The sequence below is a fragment of the Cyanistes caeruleus genome, chromosome Z (assembly GCF_971803275.1).
Source record: "Cyanistes caeruleus chromosome Z, bCyaCae1.hap1.1, whole genome shotgun sequence".
NCBI lineage: Eukaryota > Metazoa > Chordata > Aves > Passeriformes > Paridae > Cyanistes > Cyanistes caeruleus.
Window position 1 is genome coordinate 57,467,854 of NC_141732.1, and position 19,420 is coordinate 57,487,273.

The 19,420-nt window shown below is 38.1% G+C and overlaps 1 protein-coding gene across 1 annotated transcript in view; it reads left to right on the forward strand.

Moving 5' to 3' along the window:
* Nucleotides 1–19,420, forward strand: part of AGGF1 (angiogenic factor with G-patch and FHA domains 1) — a 27,143-nt gene continuing 7,723 nt past the window's right edge. Inside the window, 9 exon segments of the mRNA XM_086869224.1 lie at nucleotides 1–3,964; nucleotides 4,988–5,084; nucleotides 5,531–5,727; nucleotides 6,445–6,591; nucleotides 8,352–8,540; nucleotides 12,655–12,693; nucleotides 12,695–12,724; nucleotides 17,180–17,531; nucleotides 19,046–19,157. Coding sequence (XP_086725350.1) covers nucleotides 3,779–3,964; nucleotides 4,988–5,084; nucleotides 5,531–5,727; nucleotides 6,445–6,591; nucleotides 8,352–8,540; nucleotides 12,655–12,693; nucleotides 12,695–12,724; nucleotides 17,180–17,531; nucleotides 19,046–19,157 — 1,349 coding nt within the window. The 5' untranslated portion in view covers nucleotides 1–3,778.

Here is a 19,420-nt window from a genome sequence, read left to right on the forward strand (position 1 = left end):
GTGGTTGCCGTTTCCAGGGTCGTTGTCCTTTTTTTCCTTATTCAGTCTTTTGTTGTATTTTGTTAACGTTTACTAAACGTTTAAAATTTTACAAAGTGACAATTGTTTCTCACAGTACCTATCAGAACAGAGGTCACTGACTTCTTCTGTTTGGAAACATGAGTGTTCTGGGGTGCTTTGCTGCAGAAATACCCCTCATGACTCTGAGAAGATGCTGCTGGGACCCCAGACCAAAGCAAAGTTGAGCCAGTGATCTGCCCAAGTTCTGAGGAACTGCATGAAGTTCTCTGGCCTGACACATTCTGCTCTCCTGTAGTTTTGACTCCACATGACACCAAAGGAGCCTTTAAATCACTCACAGGCCATCTGCCTTCTTCAAAGCACACCATGGCAAGAGGTAGACAATGTGACTCCAGTGGATGTACTAAAGAGCTTGTTCTCTGAGAAGTGCCGCTCTAGACAATGTTCTCACCTTAAAAAAGCTTAGGACCACACCAGAGAGCCTAGATCAAATTTGGAAACATCTATTTTTCAAGTAATGTGCATCCTTATGGAAAGGAGAGTGTCAACAGGGAAGAAAATATCTGGATTCCCTGCTGAAAAGATCTGCAGCTTGATCTACTTCAACTGGTTTTCATTTCCCTGTAGCTGACTTCTCTTTAAGATACATGTGTAGGTTGTGATTTGCACAGTAGTGCTACTATTACTTTAAATAGGATGTTAGGATGCACTGAATTTTGAATTTGTCATTGCCTCATCAAACATGAGATGCTGGTGTAAGAACCATTAAGTTACGGAAGATACTTGAGGATTTTGCTGTGAAAATCCATCTCTCAAGGCATGCTATCACCAACTGAAAAGCTTTTTCAGAATCTCCATGTAATTGCAAGGCTCAAAACATATATCTGCCAAGCCCATGACCAACATTTCCTAAGAAACCTCAAACCAGAAAAGAGCAGCCAGAGATTTACCCCCAAACCTGAACTGTAGGGTTCACATGGAGAAAGAGAAGACAAGACACAAGAATACAGGACTATGAGCACCGACCTTACAAATCTCAAAGAATTTGGAATTACTATGTTTAAGCTAATTTTTACAATAGAACATATGTAATCATATTCATAGAAGCTTTTACCATCTCAGAGATGGGCCAATGCCCTGAAGATGTGATGGCAATGATGTTTTCAAGCTCTCGCCCACCTCTTTGCACACCCCTCAGAAGGAGAAACCTGCAAAAATAGATAAGGACCACATCCTCCACTGGGGTAGGGGAATGAGAAAACAGAGAAATCCTGGAGCCATGCAAGCTGGGCTGGCCCATGTTCCTGCAACTCTTGGTTGTTCCTGCATATCATCAGTATAGGGGAAGAACAGGCAGTAGCAGAGCTCTGTGTCTTCGCCCCTGCTTCACCTCCATCCCCTCTCTGACAGAGTTGGGCTCCTGAATTTTGCTTGTGCAAGCAGCATGCACTGTGGCATTTTTTCATGCAGGTCTGGGCTTGTGAAAGCTTTTTGGTGAGGAAAGGTCTTCTGGAGATAATGCTTTTGGCCAAACAAAAGTGTTTCCCTGCTTCCTACAAGTCACTTAATCTTTATTCTACAGTCCTCTGTTCTTTGTTGGCAAATATCCCTGTGACCAAAGTCTTCACCTCCTTTTAATACAGACAGTGCAGGAGCTAAGCATCTGGTTTCTGTCTAGCTGGATTGGGATGCCACCTATACTTCCAAGCACAACTACCCGAACCTAGAGGATCAAGGAGCACAGAGAGGGTGGTGGCAACAGCAGTTCATCAGTCCATACCAAGGGCCCACCAAGAGCATGGGTAGGAAAGTGGCTTGTTCAGAGGCACTGACAGATTGGTGGCAGGGACCACCCTCTCCGTTCTTGTCTACTGCAAACCTATAGGAATAGGCACTGTTTGGAGAGCTGGCATCACTTTTCATCATCTTTTCACTGCCTAAACTGCAACATCTATTATTTTTACAATTGAATATTTAACTTCTGGATCAAAGGCCAGTCTTTTAATCTTCCCCTAAACTTACCACAGTTAACACAGGGCAGTGAATGAAATCTGCTCCTTCAGGAAGTATCTCCCTCCAGCTCATGTTTTTTTATTTATACACATTAAGTGCAACCATCCTGATGCAAACAAAAGCCATTACCTAAAATATAACACTTTTTAATAGAGACAATACACTAATTCTCAACTAATGAGACATATTTTTTTCAATGAGAAATTACAGAGAAGAAAAACTGAGGTCTGAAACTCTGTTATTTTATTATCTCTTGGGATCTTCAGTCCACAGTAGAGCTTTACATCCTTTTACAAAATACTTTACAAGAAAAGATAAAATACATATATTTTTTTCCAATTTCCTTTAAGTTAGGATATGGACAGAAGTAGATTTGTTTCTTGCCTGCTCATGTAGCCCACCTTATAGAGATCAAGCACTTGATTCTGGAAGTTCCCGGTCAGAACAGCACTTAAGGGTGCATGACTGCATGTTTTTGCAGAGAACAGTAGTATTCCTGTAAAATTAGCACTGCCAGGTACAATGGTGTTCAAACTCAGGTGTCTTTGGACTATGTTTTTGGAAATGTAATATATTAAAAATATAAAAAATATATACATGTGAATGAAATTAATATATTACTTGAAGAAACCTAGAGTGAAACCCGAAGTGTAAAGGTGGTGCATCGTTCAGGACATACCTGAAAGCAGATGTAAATGTCAGTGTATGCAACGCATTCACTATTGTTAGATCTAGAAGCTATTAGGCTATGACTTACTATGATACAGTTCTCATTTCTGCAGCAAGACACAAAACCAGAGTGTATTACACAGTTTATTAAAAACTGAGAAGCACCGTGGGGATCAGAGACAAAGCACACTTTATATAAGAAGCCTGTGAGGTTAAGTTTTGAAAATTATGATATTAAGATGGGGCTCAGGGGGAAAGCCTGAGAACCTTCTGCAGCTGCTTCTAGAATTCTCAGAAACAGAAATTTATCCAGGGCTGAAGTGCTGCAGTTCTCAGAACTGACTCTGAATGCTATTTAAAATGGCTCCAAATGCAACAATCTCCAGACACAATTTCTAGCCAGTGGATATAGTGGGGTTTGCCACACTGTTGTGGAAGGAAGTCTCAAGAAGCTTTCCCCTTCCCCACTCTAAAACAAAGAAACAAACAAACGAACAAACAAACAAACAAGCTCATACAAAAATGTGCCCTATTTTTGCATGAAAGTATGCACTAGAATTGCTTTTCATACTGTTCACCACCAGCAGCAAACTGCCTGGCACGACCAAGCGTAAATGACAGTGGAGGTCGGTAAGACTTCGAGCAGTTCCGGCGCCGAGATCGCCTCGCCCTTTGGGGCTTGCTGCTCATCCTTCAGCTTCTCCCCGACGCTGCCGATGTACCACGAGCATCACGGGCAGCCCCAGCTCCCGGTGCCGGTCCATCCCGGAGAACCCCTGCCCCGCCCCGCCACGGCTCTCTCCCGAGCGCATGCGCGCGGTCGCGGGCGCCGCTTCCGGCTGCTCCCGCGCCCTTTCCGGGCCCCGCGCCGCTTTCCCGCCCCCCGGGACCGACCCTCGCGCGTTGCGCGGGACAGCTCTCGGTGCGGTGGCGGCGCGCCCCCCGCGCCGCTTCCTGCCCTTGCGCCCGCTGGGCGCCATGGCCATGGCCGGGGCCGGCGGGCGGGGCCGCGGGGGCGCTGCGGGGCGGGCGAAGGGCGGGCGCTGAGCGGCGGCGCAGGGGCAGGCGGGCGACCATGGCCTCCGAGCCGGGTGCCGGGAGCCGGGCGGACCCGGGCGAACAGGAGGCGGCGGCAGCGGCAGCGTTGCAGGCGGAGCTGGGCGCCTGCCGCGCGCAGCTGGAGCGGGCGCGGCGGCGGCTGCGGCGCACTCAACGCCTGTACCGCCGGGAGCGGGAGGGCGCGGAGGCGCTCAGGAGGCAGGTAGGGCCCCCCACCCCGGATACCGCGGCCTCCGACCCTTCCACCCGGGCGGCACGGAACCCCTGCGGCCGCCACTGGCCGACCGGGTGCCACTCGCCCCGCGGTCCGATTGTTCCCTCCACCCGACGTGCCCGTTCCACGCGTTCCCTCGGCTCCCGGAGCCCGCCAGGTTCCCCTGGCCTCCGTGCGGTCAGAGCAGGTTTGAGGTCTTGAGTTAGAGCTTGGTGGTGAGAATGGTAACGCCGTTTCTACCACAGGGTTAGATTTGCATTCCGAAGGAAAAAATTACATGGAGCAGAGGAAAATAAGTTTATTAAATGAAGTGCGAAGTAAAGGAAGAGTGGCACAACTTCTCTGTGAATGCTTATGGCAAAAGAGGGAAGTTTAAGGGAACCCTCATCGTGGTGTACAGCTTCCTTGTGAGGGACGGCAGACGGGCAGCACTGATCTCCTCTCTGGCAGAACCCGAGGGTACAGCCTGGAGTTATGTCAGGAACGTTTTAGATTGGATATTAGAAACAGGTTCTTCACACCGGGGATGCTTGGGCAATGGAGGAGGTTCTGCAGAGAAGTGGTCACAGCACCAAGCCTGACAGAGCTCATGGAACATTTGGAAAATGCTCTCAGGCACATGGTGTGATGCTTGGGGATGTCCTGTGCAGGGCCAAGGGTTGACCTAATGATCCTGGTGGGTTCCCTCTAGCTCAGAATATTCTGTGATTTATAAATGCCACAGTCATCACTACAGAGCAGCGATCATTGCTTGAAATCCAACTTTACTGGGTGGACATTTAGGAGTAACCTTGATTAAGTTTCTCTGCTTCTTAGTGAGTAGAAATTATGTGTTTCTTTATGCCAACCATTGAAATACAAAATTGTCTCCTGCCAAACAAAATCACTTGAAACACCTTGGATGCTATTATGTTTTGTTTGAATTATGGAATGCAGAATAGACTGACTTTTTTGAGATGGCAGACCACTAAAATGCAGTATTGTGTTTTTAACATGCAGTTTTTCTTTCAGGTAGAAGAACTCACTAAAGAAATCCATAATAGAAAGGAGAAAGATACGACTAGCGTAGAAGTACAGACAGAAGACTGTGCTGCGTGGTCACAAGCAGGTAGAAAGGGTGGTGACTGTTTAAATGGGGATACAGAACAATATCTTAGCTTGAAAATGTTATAATATAGAGTACATTTCAAGTCTGTAACCTTTGCTGAATTAAATTCAGTAATGTGACAGTTATCTTTCAGACCACTTCCTATTTATTGCAGGCATTAATTCAGGATAAAATGTAGCATGGACTAGCAGATTCATGCCATTGTAATTTGTTACGTAGAAATCTCATGTTGCAAGCAAGTATATTAAAACAAGACATTGTTTGTTCAGTAGGATTAAAATAAATTCAAAGTAGAGGCATTACCTAATACTTGATTTTTCATTAGATTACTTACTTGCATAAATTTCCAGTTTAAGATTTGGCACCCTTAAACTGCATTAGTAAAATACTGCCTTGCTAATTTATGCAACTTCAACTTTTCTTTCTCTTCCCCCTCTTCCCCACAGACTATTACTACTATGAAAATTATTACAATCACACTGATACTCAAGATTGTGCCTCCGAACTACCAGTGCAGCTCAGTCATGGGACTGAAGGCACTGAGCATAATTCCACAGAAGAATCAGAGACAGCTGTTAATATTCCATTAAGCTCAAAAGCTATTGAAGATGGAAAAGAGGAGAATTTCGTCCAGAATTCACAGGTTTTTGGGCTGTCTGGAGTTTTACCAGTTTTGAAATCAGTACTCTGTTAATACACTAAAAGATGTGCTTGAGGTCCCAATGGCTTTATACAAAACATACAAAATATACAAAATTATTTTTTGTGATGGGCTAGTGCTGATAATATCCTTGTACTTCAAAAGTAGTTCTTTTTGTAGTATGTTCCACGTGGAGCATCCTCTTAGATTTGTGTCTTGGAGTTTGAGAGTTTTTGTAAAAAGGCATATGTATACTACATAGCCTAGAAGCAGGATATTTTTTATCAGCAGAATATGTCCAATATGTCCATGCTGATTTTCTTAAATAGTACTTTTTATTTTTTTATCCATTGACATAAGGAAACAAGATATAAGGAGAAGAACACTGGTGGTGAGGCTTATTATTTTGTGGTGGGTTGGTTTTCTTCCCTGCTCTCCAGCCTTCTCTTAGGTCACTCACTTAACTGAGTTTGTGCCTTAGCATCTGACAACTGAAATGGAACAAAGGGCAGAAATCTGTCTTAGGAATGCTCTGAAAGATGTTTCCTGTGTGTATTTTTGATGTGAGTCACTTTTGAGTAAACCTGGGGAAAAATGAAAGACACAGGCTGAAGTCTTGGTCCTGTTGAAATCATTAGTTTACCAGTAAACTACAGCCAGATTTTTTCCTTCTGAAAAAGTCCAATTTCATAGAGCACTTCTCTTTCTTTCTGTTACCAGGAGACAGAAGAAACTTTAGTACCAGAAGGTTCTTTGGCAGAGAGCCTGAGAGCTGCTGCAGAGGCTGCTGTTTCACAAACTGGATTTATTTATGATGAAAATACGGGATTGTATTATGATCATAGCACTGGATTCTACTACAATTCAGTAAGGATAATTTCCAAAATCCTTGGAATTTTTTGTCTATTGCTTAAGTTTTGTTAGTAAAAGTTGATATGAGCAAAGAGCTAAGATCCAGGCTGAACTTAAATTTTAAAAAACAGGTTACTGAAGATGAATAGTGTTAAAAGTTTGTTAATCAGTTTTTATATTATTTCAGTCAAAGATAGCAGGCTAAGATACAAATTTAGATTTTAATTCAGTTCTTTTTGGTGTCTCCTAGATCTCTAAGTTACTTGGCATTGTACAAATTTTATGCTATAAAGCTCATCTGTAACTCTTTCAAACCTAAAAGCTTGAGCTTAAAAATGTCTTGTTTAGAAAAGGACGTCTTCCTGAAGTAAGTCAGTTGCTTCTGCCCAGTGAAAAGACTGTTGAGAGAAAATACACAAAATGTTTGTGCTGTTACCTGAATAGTAACAGCACAATAGTAATACTGTGTAAAAAATAGTAACCTGTCCTGTAGATTCATTCTACAGGAAATAAAACACTTCTTTTAGAAGTGTTAGAAGGAGATAAGATGAGGGATCAGAATTTCTTAATTGTTACTTTTTGCTATACATTTTCATATAGCTTTTGCGAAAGTTTTCTTTTTGTTGTATGAGGTGTGTTTGTATATGTGTACAACTCTGTGGAGAGGTAAGTATACACAGTACTGCACTGAGAGCAGAGTTTTTTTGCAGTGTTATGTTCAACTCAACTGTAAAAAATGCATGAGGTACACAACTGTTTTCAGGATGCTTCTGGACCTAACTTTTAGGGTCTTAAAGGATACCATTGATTTTGACATAGTTTGTGGATTTAGTTATACATAAATGTTTGCGGTTACAGATTACAGTTTATGGCAGAATTATCCAAAATACCTTTCCTTGGTACATAAGTCTTCTGAATTACAGGAAATGTCCTTGCGTGAAGCTATGAATCCATATGTTCCATGCTGAAGCTACTCATAGTACAGTCCATGGATGATCCCACACAGAAGCAGCTCCTTATCGTGCCTTTTTTGTCTACCTAAAAACAGAGACCAGACAAAATGAAGGGAACAAAAAGTGGTTATATTTATTGAAAGGTCTTTAGGTACATTTAGGGCAGACAAAGCCCCCCAGGGGCTAAACCCAAAAAATGCACTACAGGTCATGGGTTTTTATACTTTTATAAGTTTGTTCAATTTGCGTATTGGGGGTTAATCTTCCAATTACAGCATCAGGTAATGAAGTCATTTACCCCAAGTTTGCTCCCCCACAACTCACTTTTGTGTACATTTCTCAGGGCCTGAGACAATCAAGTTTCCTTGATTCCCAGGCCTAGAGAGGAATTGTTTTGTCTGACCAGAATGGGAAAGCAGTAGCTAACACTCTACGGGGAGCTACTCCTCATTTCCCTGCACCACTTGGGTGGGGGAAGACAGGGAGAGGAGCTGCAGATGAAGTGGTACAGTTGAACAGTGAAAAAAGAGAGACTGGGAGAGATGTTTTTTATTTGATCCTTATTGTCCAGCTGTATTTTAGCTATTTCCAAGTCGAATCTTGCTTGCCCTCCGTGAGCTTTTCATCTTACTTTGTTTCCCAGCCTTGTGGAGGAGGAGAATTGACAGTGGTTGGATGAGCATCTGGTAGCCATCGAGGATCAAGCCACCACAGTTATTTCACGTTATCAAAATTCAAGTGTGGTTCTTTATTAATCAGATGATTCTTTGAACAATATATTTATTGAAATAATGATAACATTGTTCTTCATTTCTTAAAAAGGAAAACCAACTGTATTATGACCCAGCAACTGGAATTTATTACTACTGTGATGTGGAAAGCGGCCGATACCAGTTTCATTCACGAGTGGATCTGCAGTCTTACCAGGCCTCTGGTAGTAAGCACACCAAAGATAAAAAGGGGAAGAAGAAGAGAAAAGAACCAGAGTGGATTGGTGCAGATGAGTATAAGGTAACTTCAGAACTGACAGAGAGAAAATGCAAAATCTGTTGTGTTTTTGTCCATGATGCAACAGGCTGTGGGGCTTGGTTTTATGCAGAGAATGTATGCTTATTTTTTGAACAATTTAAACATATTTAAACTATATACAGCAGGTTGCTAGTGTGTAGTTAGTGTTCAAATAACAATAACTAATTGTTCAAATTGAGTGATTAAGGATGAAACTTTTAACTTGGATCCCATTGCTTTTTCAGTATTTTTTTTATTGCTACCCAACTGTAAAAGAGTCTAAAACTGATTGTCAGTGAAGTTTTTTGAATAGCAGGCACAAAAGAATGAATTCAGTGTTGTGTGGGCTGGATTTACATCAGAAATTCAGTGTTAGTGGTAGTGTATTAGGCTGGTGATTTTGGCTTGTGATCTGGTGTTGGTTTTTTTGGTTGGGGTTTTTTTTCAGATTCGCATTATGAATCAAAAAAATATAAATTTTGAAAATACACTCATACACAATCCTTTCTCTGTGAGTACATTCCAGAGCTTAGTCCACTGGCATTTTACTCTTTTTTAGTCTCTGCTGTCATCTGGGATTGGTGTTTTTGAAGCTGTATTTCTTCACATATTATGCTCTCCTACTGATACTTGGTCACTGTATTTTCACTGTCAGAGTGGTAGGAAAGCATACCATATGGTGTGCTGCCTTTAAAAACATCACTCACTCCTAAACACCAAGAAGTACTAACGCAGCTGTTAAACCTCAGGAAGTGTTTCCATTATGAGCACTTACTGATGTTGAGTTCTATTCTGTCAATTTGTTCTGTTATTTTAAGATAAAATTTAATATATTGTTTTCTCTAGTTTGAGTTCTTGGTTTACATTCCTCAAAGCTATTGCTTTAACTGTTACATAGTTTCATTATTCAGGCCTCAGACATGCAGTTTGATTGAAATCTGAAATAATTATGTAACTGTCCAGGTACCTGGACACAGATACCTGGTCACACAGCATCAGTGCACAGTTAAAAAATCTTAACAGTAGTGAGGTCTTCTGAAAGACTTGAAAATGGAAACTATTTACATTAAGAAAAAGTATAATTAGGTCAAATGGATAGTGGTTGTTGTCTGATTACACATTTTGTAAACAAGTTGTGGCTAATGCAGGAATTTCTACTGCTTGAGGAAACTTCATGTGAACCCTTCTATTCGGAAAGCTTGATCTGGATACCTAGAGACACTAAGCATAATGATTCTTTAGACTTAAGAGAGCTAATGCAATGGAAGCGTAGTTTTGCCAGCAGTCAGGTTCTGGGCCTGCTCTGTGCAAATGCTGAATTAGCATTCTGCCACTCTCTCAAAGGACATTGGTCAGTACAGAACTCTATCTATCATATGTCAGGAAAGAATCAGGAAAAGCTCATAGGAATAAGTCTTTATCATAAACTGATTAATAAGTCTCTTAATTTTAGTTCTGTGATTAACTGTTTTCTAAACCAACAAGAGTGTTCATAAAATTTCAAAGGCATGTATAGCTCTGACCTATAATATAATGTTGACTGCTTTTTCGAATACTATCACAGTCTGCTTCTGTAATGTGTTTATACTAGAAATAGAGGTTTGTCTCTAGCTTCCTTTACCAATATTTATTTAGATAGTCTTGCTGACAGATCTTTTCTGTGAGACTACCTCAGTCACAAGGTAGGAGGTAAACATCCATGTTTTCTCGTGTGTTTTGTTGATGGTGAGCTGCGTACTTTGCTTTGTCTGTGCGATAACTTGTTTGACCAACGAGGTAACAGGCAAAACGTTTAAAGTACACTGTAGTGCACAGATCTTTTCCTCTGTGAACAGGGAGTGAAGATCTATGTCAAAGAAGTGATCATGGTCTTCATCTTTTTTTAAAAAAACAGGGATAATACAAAGTGAAACATAAAATACTCTCCATTTTAAATTTCAAAAACAAAAGAACGCCTTTTTGTCAGTGCACTTCTTTGTAAATGCACTGCTGTATTTAGAAGAAAAAAGTACTTTACTGACATAGTTTATATAGCTGAGTTAAAACACTTTATTCTTGTACTATGGTTACTAATCACTTTAAAATTCCATGTTGCATTAATATAAAAGATTAAGATTTTCTAGAATAAAATATGGTATTTTTCTGTTGTAAAATTAGAAAATTAATTTATAAGCTGCATAGTCAAGTGGTGCATAGATGCATGGTATTTTTTTGGTACTATAAATGTTGTCCAGTTTAGTCTTGGCAAAGGCCCTAATTAGTTCATGAGAGAATAAAACTAAAACCATCTGGTTTTAAATAGGACTTTGTCGTTGAAGCATCGTATATTGAAATGAGTTTCTTCAAACTTACTGCCCAGCCTTCTCCCTTTTCTTTCCCTGAATGTTGTTTAAATTATTAAAGGTATGACAGTGCTTTTGAAGACTAGTACCTCATTACTGCTTTTCCCAATGGATTATTAAATTGTGCTGCTAGCCTGAAAAATGGTCCCAGCATTGCCTCATTTCTTGACCAAAGTAGGTTTTTGTTGTTTTTCTTTTTCTACAGATGGTGCAGGTAGGGGAAGGGTTTGGTTTAATGCCTGGGCTGTAGACCACTAGTTAAGAAAGCAGGGTGTCTTTCTGGAACATGTCATTCACCCCCTGAACTTTATAATTCTTGGATGAAGCTGAGGTGGTTTATAAGAATATCCATGTAAAGTGTGGGAAGACAGCAGTTCTTACAGAATCATAACTACTTTTTCTCTCTTTTTCAGTTAAAGGAATAAATGTAAGCAAGTATTTATGGATATTTATTATCACTTAAGAATTGTCAAGTACAAGAAATAAGGAGGTTTAGCAGCTATGTGTGTGGATTATCAAGCATGTATTTCTAGGTAGATGGTGTTGGTAAGCAATAGTTTTTACCAAAAATGTATGTGATTTTTGAATGACTTAGTTTAAATCGAAGTTAATACCTTTTTTATTTAAAAAACTATTGTAACTGGAGCAATCTATTGACTTTCTGGTTACAGGTGTGTTTTTTGTTATGGTTTAGTTTCTAGCTGTTGTGAGGAACTTCATATACTCAGCTATCTAACACATAGTATTTATTTGTTAGTAGGAAATTAGAATACTTAACACTACAGAAATGGCAAGTGAGTTGTCCATAAATATTGTGGCATTCTTAAAGAAAACCCAATATAATTCTGGGAATGTAAAGGGTAAAAATAATATATTAGAATATTACTTCACTTTCAACAAGCTCAAATTCAAACAAGAAAATTCTCAAGTGTCAGCTAAAATGAATGCACTTCTAATTTTAAGAAAACAGCAGAGGAAAAATCATGTACTTTCTATTACCTGGGGAATGATCGTAATTTAAACAAGAATTTTTCTTAAAGACATCTTTTTTTTTTTTTTAAGTCATAAATTGAAACTATATTACCAATAGTTTTCTTTTGACTTGTGAAACAAAGTATGCTGTCTCTACTTGCTGGCTTTTAATTGACAATCAGAACGGTTTTTTTGTCAGGATGAATTTTTAGCCTCTGTGCAGGTCATATTGGTAGAATACCTTGAAACTTTTAGATACATAGTTTAGTTCTGGTATCTTTTTGTAGGGGTAGGTCTGAAAAAAGATGGGACAAGAAACACGGTATTTTCTTGCGTATGTGGAAAGCCTTTAAATAAGTAAATTTGGAAAAGTGTAAAAAGAAAAAAAGGTGGCATAAGTGATAATAGGATCCCTGGCCCAATATTAAGATCCAGAGCTTCCATACAGAGAATAGAGTGTGTACAGTAGTGATCCTGCAGTTCTACTTACTGCATTGGAGTCATTAGAAATACATAGCAAAATTTGGAAGAAAGGTCTGATACATGCCTTTTTTTTCCATAAATTGTTTTTAAATTTAATTTTTTTTTTAATTTTCAAACTACCACCTGGTAAATTTTATTTCAGGGTGGTACTCAAAATTAACTTCTACCATATTCTTTTTCATTTTAGAGGCACTGTAGCTACTTCTGTAGGAGAGACAAGGTGGTTTTAGTAGTGTTTCCCATAGAACTCTTGAAGCAGTGATTTTTACTTTTTTTATCACATGTAGTTTACTTTTTGCTGATATTCATCCCATCTTTAGGTACGTCAGTTGACAGAAACCATGGCTAATCTGAAGATTTCTTCTTTTGGATTGGCAGCTTCTGGTAAAGGTAGAGTTGAGACAAACACACGTTAGTCCATGGATGTTTACCTTTAACCTTGATATTTTTAATAAAGGAAAAAGAATATCAACAATATAGTAATTGATGTTTAGATACATTTTTCCTAAAGGAATTAATAAATTTTTAAAGCTATTTAATCAAAATCTGTTCACCTGCAAAGTAGCTTTTAAATTTGAGATTTTAAGTACTGTGTAAGTAACATCTGAAGAAAACTTTGATGGCACTCGAGAATATTTGGGAAGAGTTTAGCATCACTGTGTAACATAAAGAGTCTGGACTAAAGAAACTGCTCATTCTTTAGGTAAGGTTATTTAATTCAGAGCTGTCCATCAGTGCATAAAATGACTCCTGTGTGCTGTAGGAAGAGCTTTTTGTTTCTGGCATTTAATTCCATTTTTTGCACTGGAAAATTGAGTATTGTGTAGAGTGGATGGGAATAACTGAAGTACTTGTGGAATGGTTTTAGTACATGAAAGCTTAGTCATTTGACTGAAAGAGCTATTTTTAAGTGTTTGAGAATATTTCTGTAGTAAAATACTGAACTTCACATTAATATTACAAATTGAGAGAGTCAATGCTAAAGATGTTCTCTTCAGTCCTGTAGAAGAGTGCTGAGAGCCCGTGATTCTGGTAAATCTTCTGAACTTCGAGCAAACCAAAAAACAGGCTACACATATGAGAAAAGCTGTATTTGTCTATATGCTTTCTATGCCTTGTATAAAATAAATTTAGGAAAAAAATAGTTTAAACAGTGTAGTTCTCAGAATTGAGCTAATCATGCTCATTATTTGTGGGCATGCTAAAGAATTGCTTGAACATGGATGTTGGTCAGCTATAGTACAGAAAAATTGAAGTTTTGAAAGACAAAATGTCTTGCTCTATAACAGTAAAACAAAAATTATACTTAAATCCTTAAAATACATTGACTTTTTCATTAAAAACAGTTCAATGATAATGCTAATATATATTTTCTAAATAGGACAGTCTGCATGTCAAAAGGTCATTGTAATCAATAGTTTGTGGCATATTATTCATAAAGTAAAACTATCAGTTCCACTCACATGAGCATGATTTGTTATTCTTATAAGATCAGTCTTCATGGGATACATAAATACCCAGATTTCAAAGTACTTTTGGCTGACTTTGTCAGAGTTGCAGAAATATGAACCAACTCAACTCTTTAGTTAAAAAATAGTTTATTACCAGTCAGATTGATCACATCTCTCAGCTTCAGCTTAGTGAGAAAAATCCTAGAGATCATGTGGCAATACCCAATAGATAGAAAGTTTTACAAACCCGGATCACATTGAGTCATTCCATATCTAATTCATGACTGTTCGTGTCAGTCAAGATGTATTGGGCAAAGCAACAAAGAAAAAAATGTATGTTCCTGATATCATTGTGTAAAAGATGGTTATAATGAACATCTACTTGCATACTTCGTGTCTTGTGGCATGAGTTTGGGATGAAGAGTTAGTCATTGAGAAATTTTGTGCATTGCTAGAATTTACTGCATAGTTTACTATTTACTGAATTAAAGGTGCTTACCTCCAGTTCCCGGTTTTTAAGTGATGCCTATGTGGAGGCAAGGCATTAGGTGCTCTTTGCCTAGTTAGACTTTAATACGTGCTACACATGTTCTGTGTTAGTACTGGTAGTCAGCCATGGTTTAACCCCAGCCAGCAACTGAGCCCAGCCAGCTGCTCACTCTACCACCAGCACGACTGGGGAGAGGATTGGAAGGATAGGAATTGGAAAACTTGTGGGTTGAGATACAGCCACATGTACAATCAAAAGAAAATGCAAGAAGCTAATTCACTGCTTCCCAGCCTGGGCAGACAGGTGTTCAGCCATCTCCAGGAAACCAGGGGTCCAGCACAGGTAATGGAGACAAAGGCCAAATTCTCAACATCCCTCCTGTTTCCTTGTCCCTCCCCCAGCATTTACTGGTAAGCATGATGCCATGTGGTATGGGATACCAGGTTGTGTCTTGCTTCCAGCTCCTTGTGCATCCAGCCTTCCTGCTAGTGGAGTGGTGTAAGAGGCAGAAGAGGCCTTGGGTTGTATAAACACTGCTCAGCAATAAATAAAAAAACAAACTGTGTTTTCAGACATGTCTTCAACAAATCCAAACCACAGCCCTACACTAGGCACTGTGAATTAAATTAGCTTTACCCCAGCCAAAACGTCATACATAGTCATACATAATGGAAAAGGATTTCTGCCCCACAAGATTGTTTCAAATGCTTTAAGGTTCATTCAGTATCTGTGTGATTAATGTTTATACAGTTTGTCCAGATGTGCATTTTGGTACAGATCCATGAAATCATGAAGTGCTCAAAATCCATATTCAGTTTTAAAATCCTTGATTTCATACAAGGTTTTCTAAATGTGAAGACTGCATTTTTATCAGTACTTAGCTATTTAGTTTATTTGTTTTCCTAACAGCTGAATGTAGCAATTGTGAAAAAATATGGAAACTGCTGAGAAGAGGCTTAATGGTCATATTGGCAAAATCATTGAATGAATGTATGTATGGAATCCTTAGTCTGTTTATAAGTGTTTTTTAAAATTCCTGTTTTCAACACAGAACCAAGAGTCTGCTCTTCAGGAGACAGGCTTTGAAACAGCACCTTTTTACTTTCTAGTTTAAAATACCTGAAGTTATGCCAAAAGTCATGGAATATCACAGGAGATATTTTTTCGTGGAGAAAGAGTTGAGTGGTTGGAACCTTCTACTTGGGCATCAGTACATCACAGTTGTGTCTTGTTTTGCCTTGCTTGGGATTTGAGCAGATGGTGTAGTTTCATTGTTTTCAGATTAGATTAGATTAGAATACCCTGAACTACTTTATTAGTTTACTCTACTATAGAAGTAAGTAGAGTGCAGAACACCTTGGTATGTTCAGTGTCAATCTAATATCCATACCAAACATAAATATAGACAAGACAAATATCCTGAAAAATGTAACTCATAAAAGGAAAAATCTGATTTTTCCAAAAGTATTTCTAATGGAATTAATGTGTTTGAAATGTCTAAACTATGTAGGTTTATTTGTGGCAGGATAACTACATTTTTTGTTTAAAATAACATTACACAGTGACCTTGCTATCCTGTTCCTGTCCATTCAAAGACTTAAATGATTCAGGGAAGAAGGCTAGTGCATTATAGAGAAATCCTGAACAAACTGATAGTCTTTCAGTTAAAGTATGAAAACAGTTTTAAAAAAGGTTCTGGTTCTACCTAAGAACCTGCTGTCTTACTGAAGGTGTTTCAAAGGTACACTGTCCTATCCAGCAACTGAGAGGAATTCTTGTGTTTGTCACGGTCTGTGCCACTGATGTGTTTTTACAATTCTGAAAGTGCTATAACTTCCATTATGTTAACATTCACATTATTTCACTTATCTTGAAATGTAAACGCACAGAAAAAAGTCAGGGATGTAATTTTTACCTGTTGTGTTTCAATATTTGAGACAATTCAAGGCAACTGAATGCATTTACTCTGAACTCAAAATGGCATGTAATTTAATCTGAGATTTTATTTATCTTTTAAAGCCACTTCTTTTCTGTCTATTTCCTATTTTTTTCCCTTTATTTTTTAAGATAGTTGTCAGGCTACTAGATTGAGAATTACATTTTCAAGGTACTCCAGCAAAATTAATATGAAACTAGATTTCCCAGTTTAAAAATGTTGGGGTTTTTTTTATTATTATTTCTGATGATGAAATAAGTGGAAGTGGAAGAACCTGTAATGATCCAATCTGATATTCAGTTGAGAAATTGAGACATTTTTTGCAGTAGAAAATGTATTTTTAGTAGAACTATTTCAAATAGCATAAGTTAAGCTTGTACTCTTGATCTGCTATCTTGATTAAAGGCTCTGTTAAAGATGTGGTTTTGAAAGGAGGAAGAACAGGTCCATAGTTAAAGCATGAGTGGGCATCTGGATATTCTGGACTCTGGTAATAAAAAAGAAGACGAAAACAGGAGGAAGAGACAAAGGTCAATTAAAGATCTTCTAAGCAAGTTGCAAGAATTGAGTAAGAGAGGGACAGAAGTGAGTGTCATGAAAGCAAAATAGGGAAATACTGAAAGTGATGTACAAGTTTAAAAATGAGGACAAGATTCTAAAGTTTCTAAGCATTTCTAAAGTGTGTGAAAAGACTGACGTTTAGAAGAGGAGTTGGGGAAGTTTAGAAGAGGAGGGCAGTCACACAAATAGAAGATGGTCTCAGTCACATCTAACCAGATGTGAAAATATTTTTACTGAAATGTAAAAAGTTCTTCTGACTGCATGTGTAAAACTTTATGGAAATTAAACTATTTTTTAATAGTTCTAAAAATAATTCTTCCTAAGCGAAGAATTTACTTCCAGGCTAATAGCATTCTTTAGAAAAGCTCATTCCATAAAGTCTGTAACATTGTATAACTCCCCTCCAGGATCTGGACGCAGAAGAACAGAAATCATCTAACAGTCTGAATTGCTTATTTGTCACTGAGCAAGTAAGTTCTACTGAAGAAGATGAGCCTCCAAATGTAAGAAAGAAGACTAAAATGGACACAAAACCACGAAACAGTCTAACAGCCAAAGAATCCATTTCTACAGATGGTATAAATTCACATTTGTACAAAAGTACACCAGATGCTGCAGCATGTACAGATGACAGTCGAACAGCAGACACAGAGAGTGAACCAGAAGAAGGTGAAATTACAGATTCTGAGTGTGAAACCTACAGTGAGGAAGAATTAACAAGTGAAGAAACTGGTGATTCAGAATACTCAGAAAATGAAGGTGAATTATTGTGGATTATATATGATATTACTATATTTTTCCAGGAGCCAGTTAAAAAAAACAGTTTGGATAATTTAAAAAAATATATAAAAGCATGTGACTTGAGGTACTTTGAGAAAGTGCTATATGTTGCCAACATTTCTTTCCCTTTCTTGCACAAAAGTAAGTAGTAGTGGTTTTATAAAAAGCTCTTACTGAGTATAACATCTGTGCTTGTGTAGAAACTTCAGGGACCGCAAAAATTTGGTTTGATTAGGAAAGTGAAAGGAGGAAAGAAAGTGCTGCTGAAATAGGGGTTCTAGCATAGTAATTCACAGTAATTCTGTGTATTATCTTAAATTAATATACAGTATTTTTGATACTGTTTATAAACCATTGTGTACTATTGAATGGAAGGTGCATCTACTGTAGTGAAAAGCAAGATGGAGTAGACAGTACTAGTTGAAATACTATTTTTGTATATTCCAGTGGCAACTTGTAAGAAATTGATACAGACAGGAAACCTGTATACTGTTTTAAACCAAAGAGTTCTGCTAGGTCCTCAAAAAACAAAAAACTGAAGATAACCTATGAAAAGTTTGATACAGCCAATCAGAACTGTGTATGTGCAAAGGATGTGTATGTCCAAATCACAGAATGAAATACCACTATAGAAAACTGTATTGTAGCTGTGTCCTGCTCACAGTTTATTACCAGTTTGTTTCTTACATTTTCGTTACTTAACTACTTAGATTCTAGGTGATTAATGCTAAACAAAAAGTGCTTGCTACCATCAGGCTTTCAGACTAAATTGTCTTTTCTTAATATCCAATTTTGCAGTAATGCTGAAGTAATAAAAACTGGGGACAGTTTCTCTTCCCCTAGTACTTTTTAAGGTACTGTCTTCTCATCTATGTCTGCACCTAGTTGAGGTCATTGGAGATGGTTTCTACAAATGTACACCCAGGTACAGAATTCATACAGCTGTCATAACATAGTATCTTATGATAATCAGGCAAAAAAGCATATACAGCTGTAGGTTCTGTCTATTATTTTTCCTTATTCATGTTGATGAAGAGAGAAAAAGCACTAAAAGTATATTTGACATAGAAATTGTCAGATTGGAAGTTCTATATGTGGTAGGTCTGTGATGTGGTGAACAAAAATATGCTGCCTTTTCTCAGAGTAAAATTGTTTTCTAATCTGTTACAATTAATGATCCATAAATTTATAATATATTAATAATTTTTGTGAATGTATATATATTTTACTGCTGTAAGAAATACAAACATATAAACCAGAATTAGGAAAACATTTTTAATACTTAGTGAGCTATCAGAAAGCCTTTGAAACAATAATCTCATCAAAGTTTTCTCTCAGATGTTGTTACACATTTTCTTGTTATGAAAGTTGTATATTATTCAGCCAGGTAATGGCTGAATTTTTTTCTGTTTTTTGAAAACTATGGACTATAAGGTTAAAACTGTAATGTTTTGGTAGTAATGGTGTTTTGGTTTTTTTCTATATAATTATAGATGAAGAAAAGATCTGGCCTCCTTGTATCAGAGTAATTGTAATAAGATCACCAGTCCTACAGACTGGGTCACTTTATATTATCACTGCTGTGAAACCTGCTACAATTGGAAGGTAAAAATGAGTGAATTTTTTTATATATATATATATGTATATATATATCTGCAACTACCTCTTTGAAGGCTGTGGAAAGCACTTAGGATGGCTTATCTCTACTCTTCATGCTTGTCTTCCTAGCCTGCAGCAGTTGTGAGGTAGTCTGAGTTTGGTTAGTTTCTTACTCAGTAAGAAATTCAAGTCAGGTCACATAACAACATGTTGTCATGATAATGTCACAGCATACACAGTTAATGCAGCTCATCAGACCTGAAAATTTG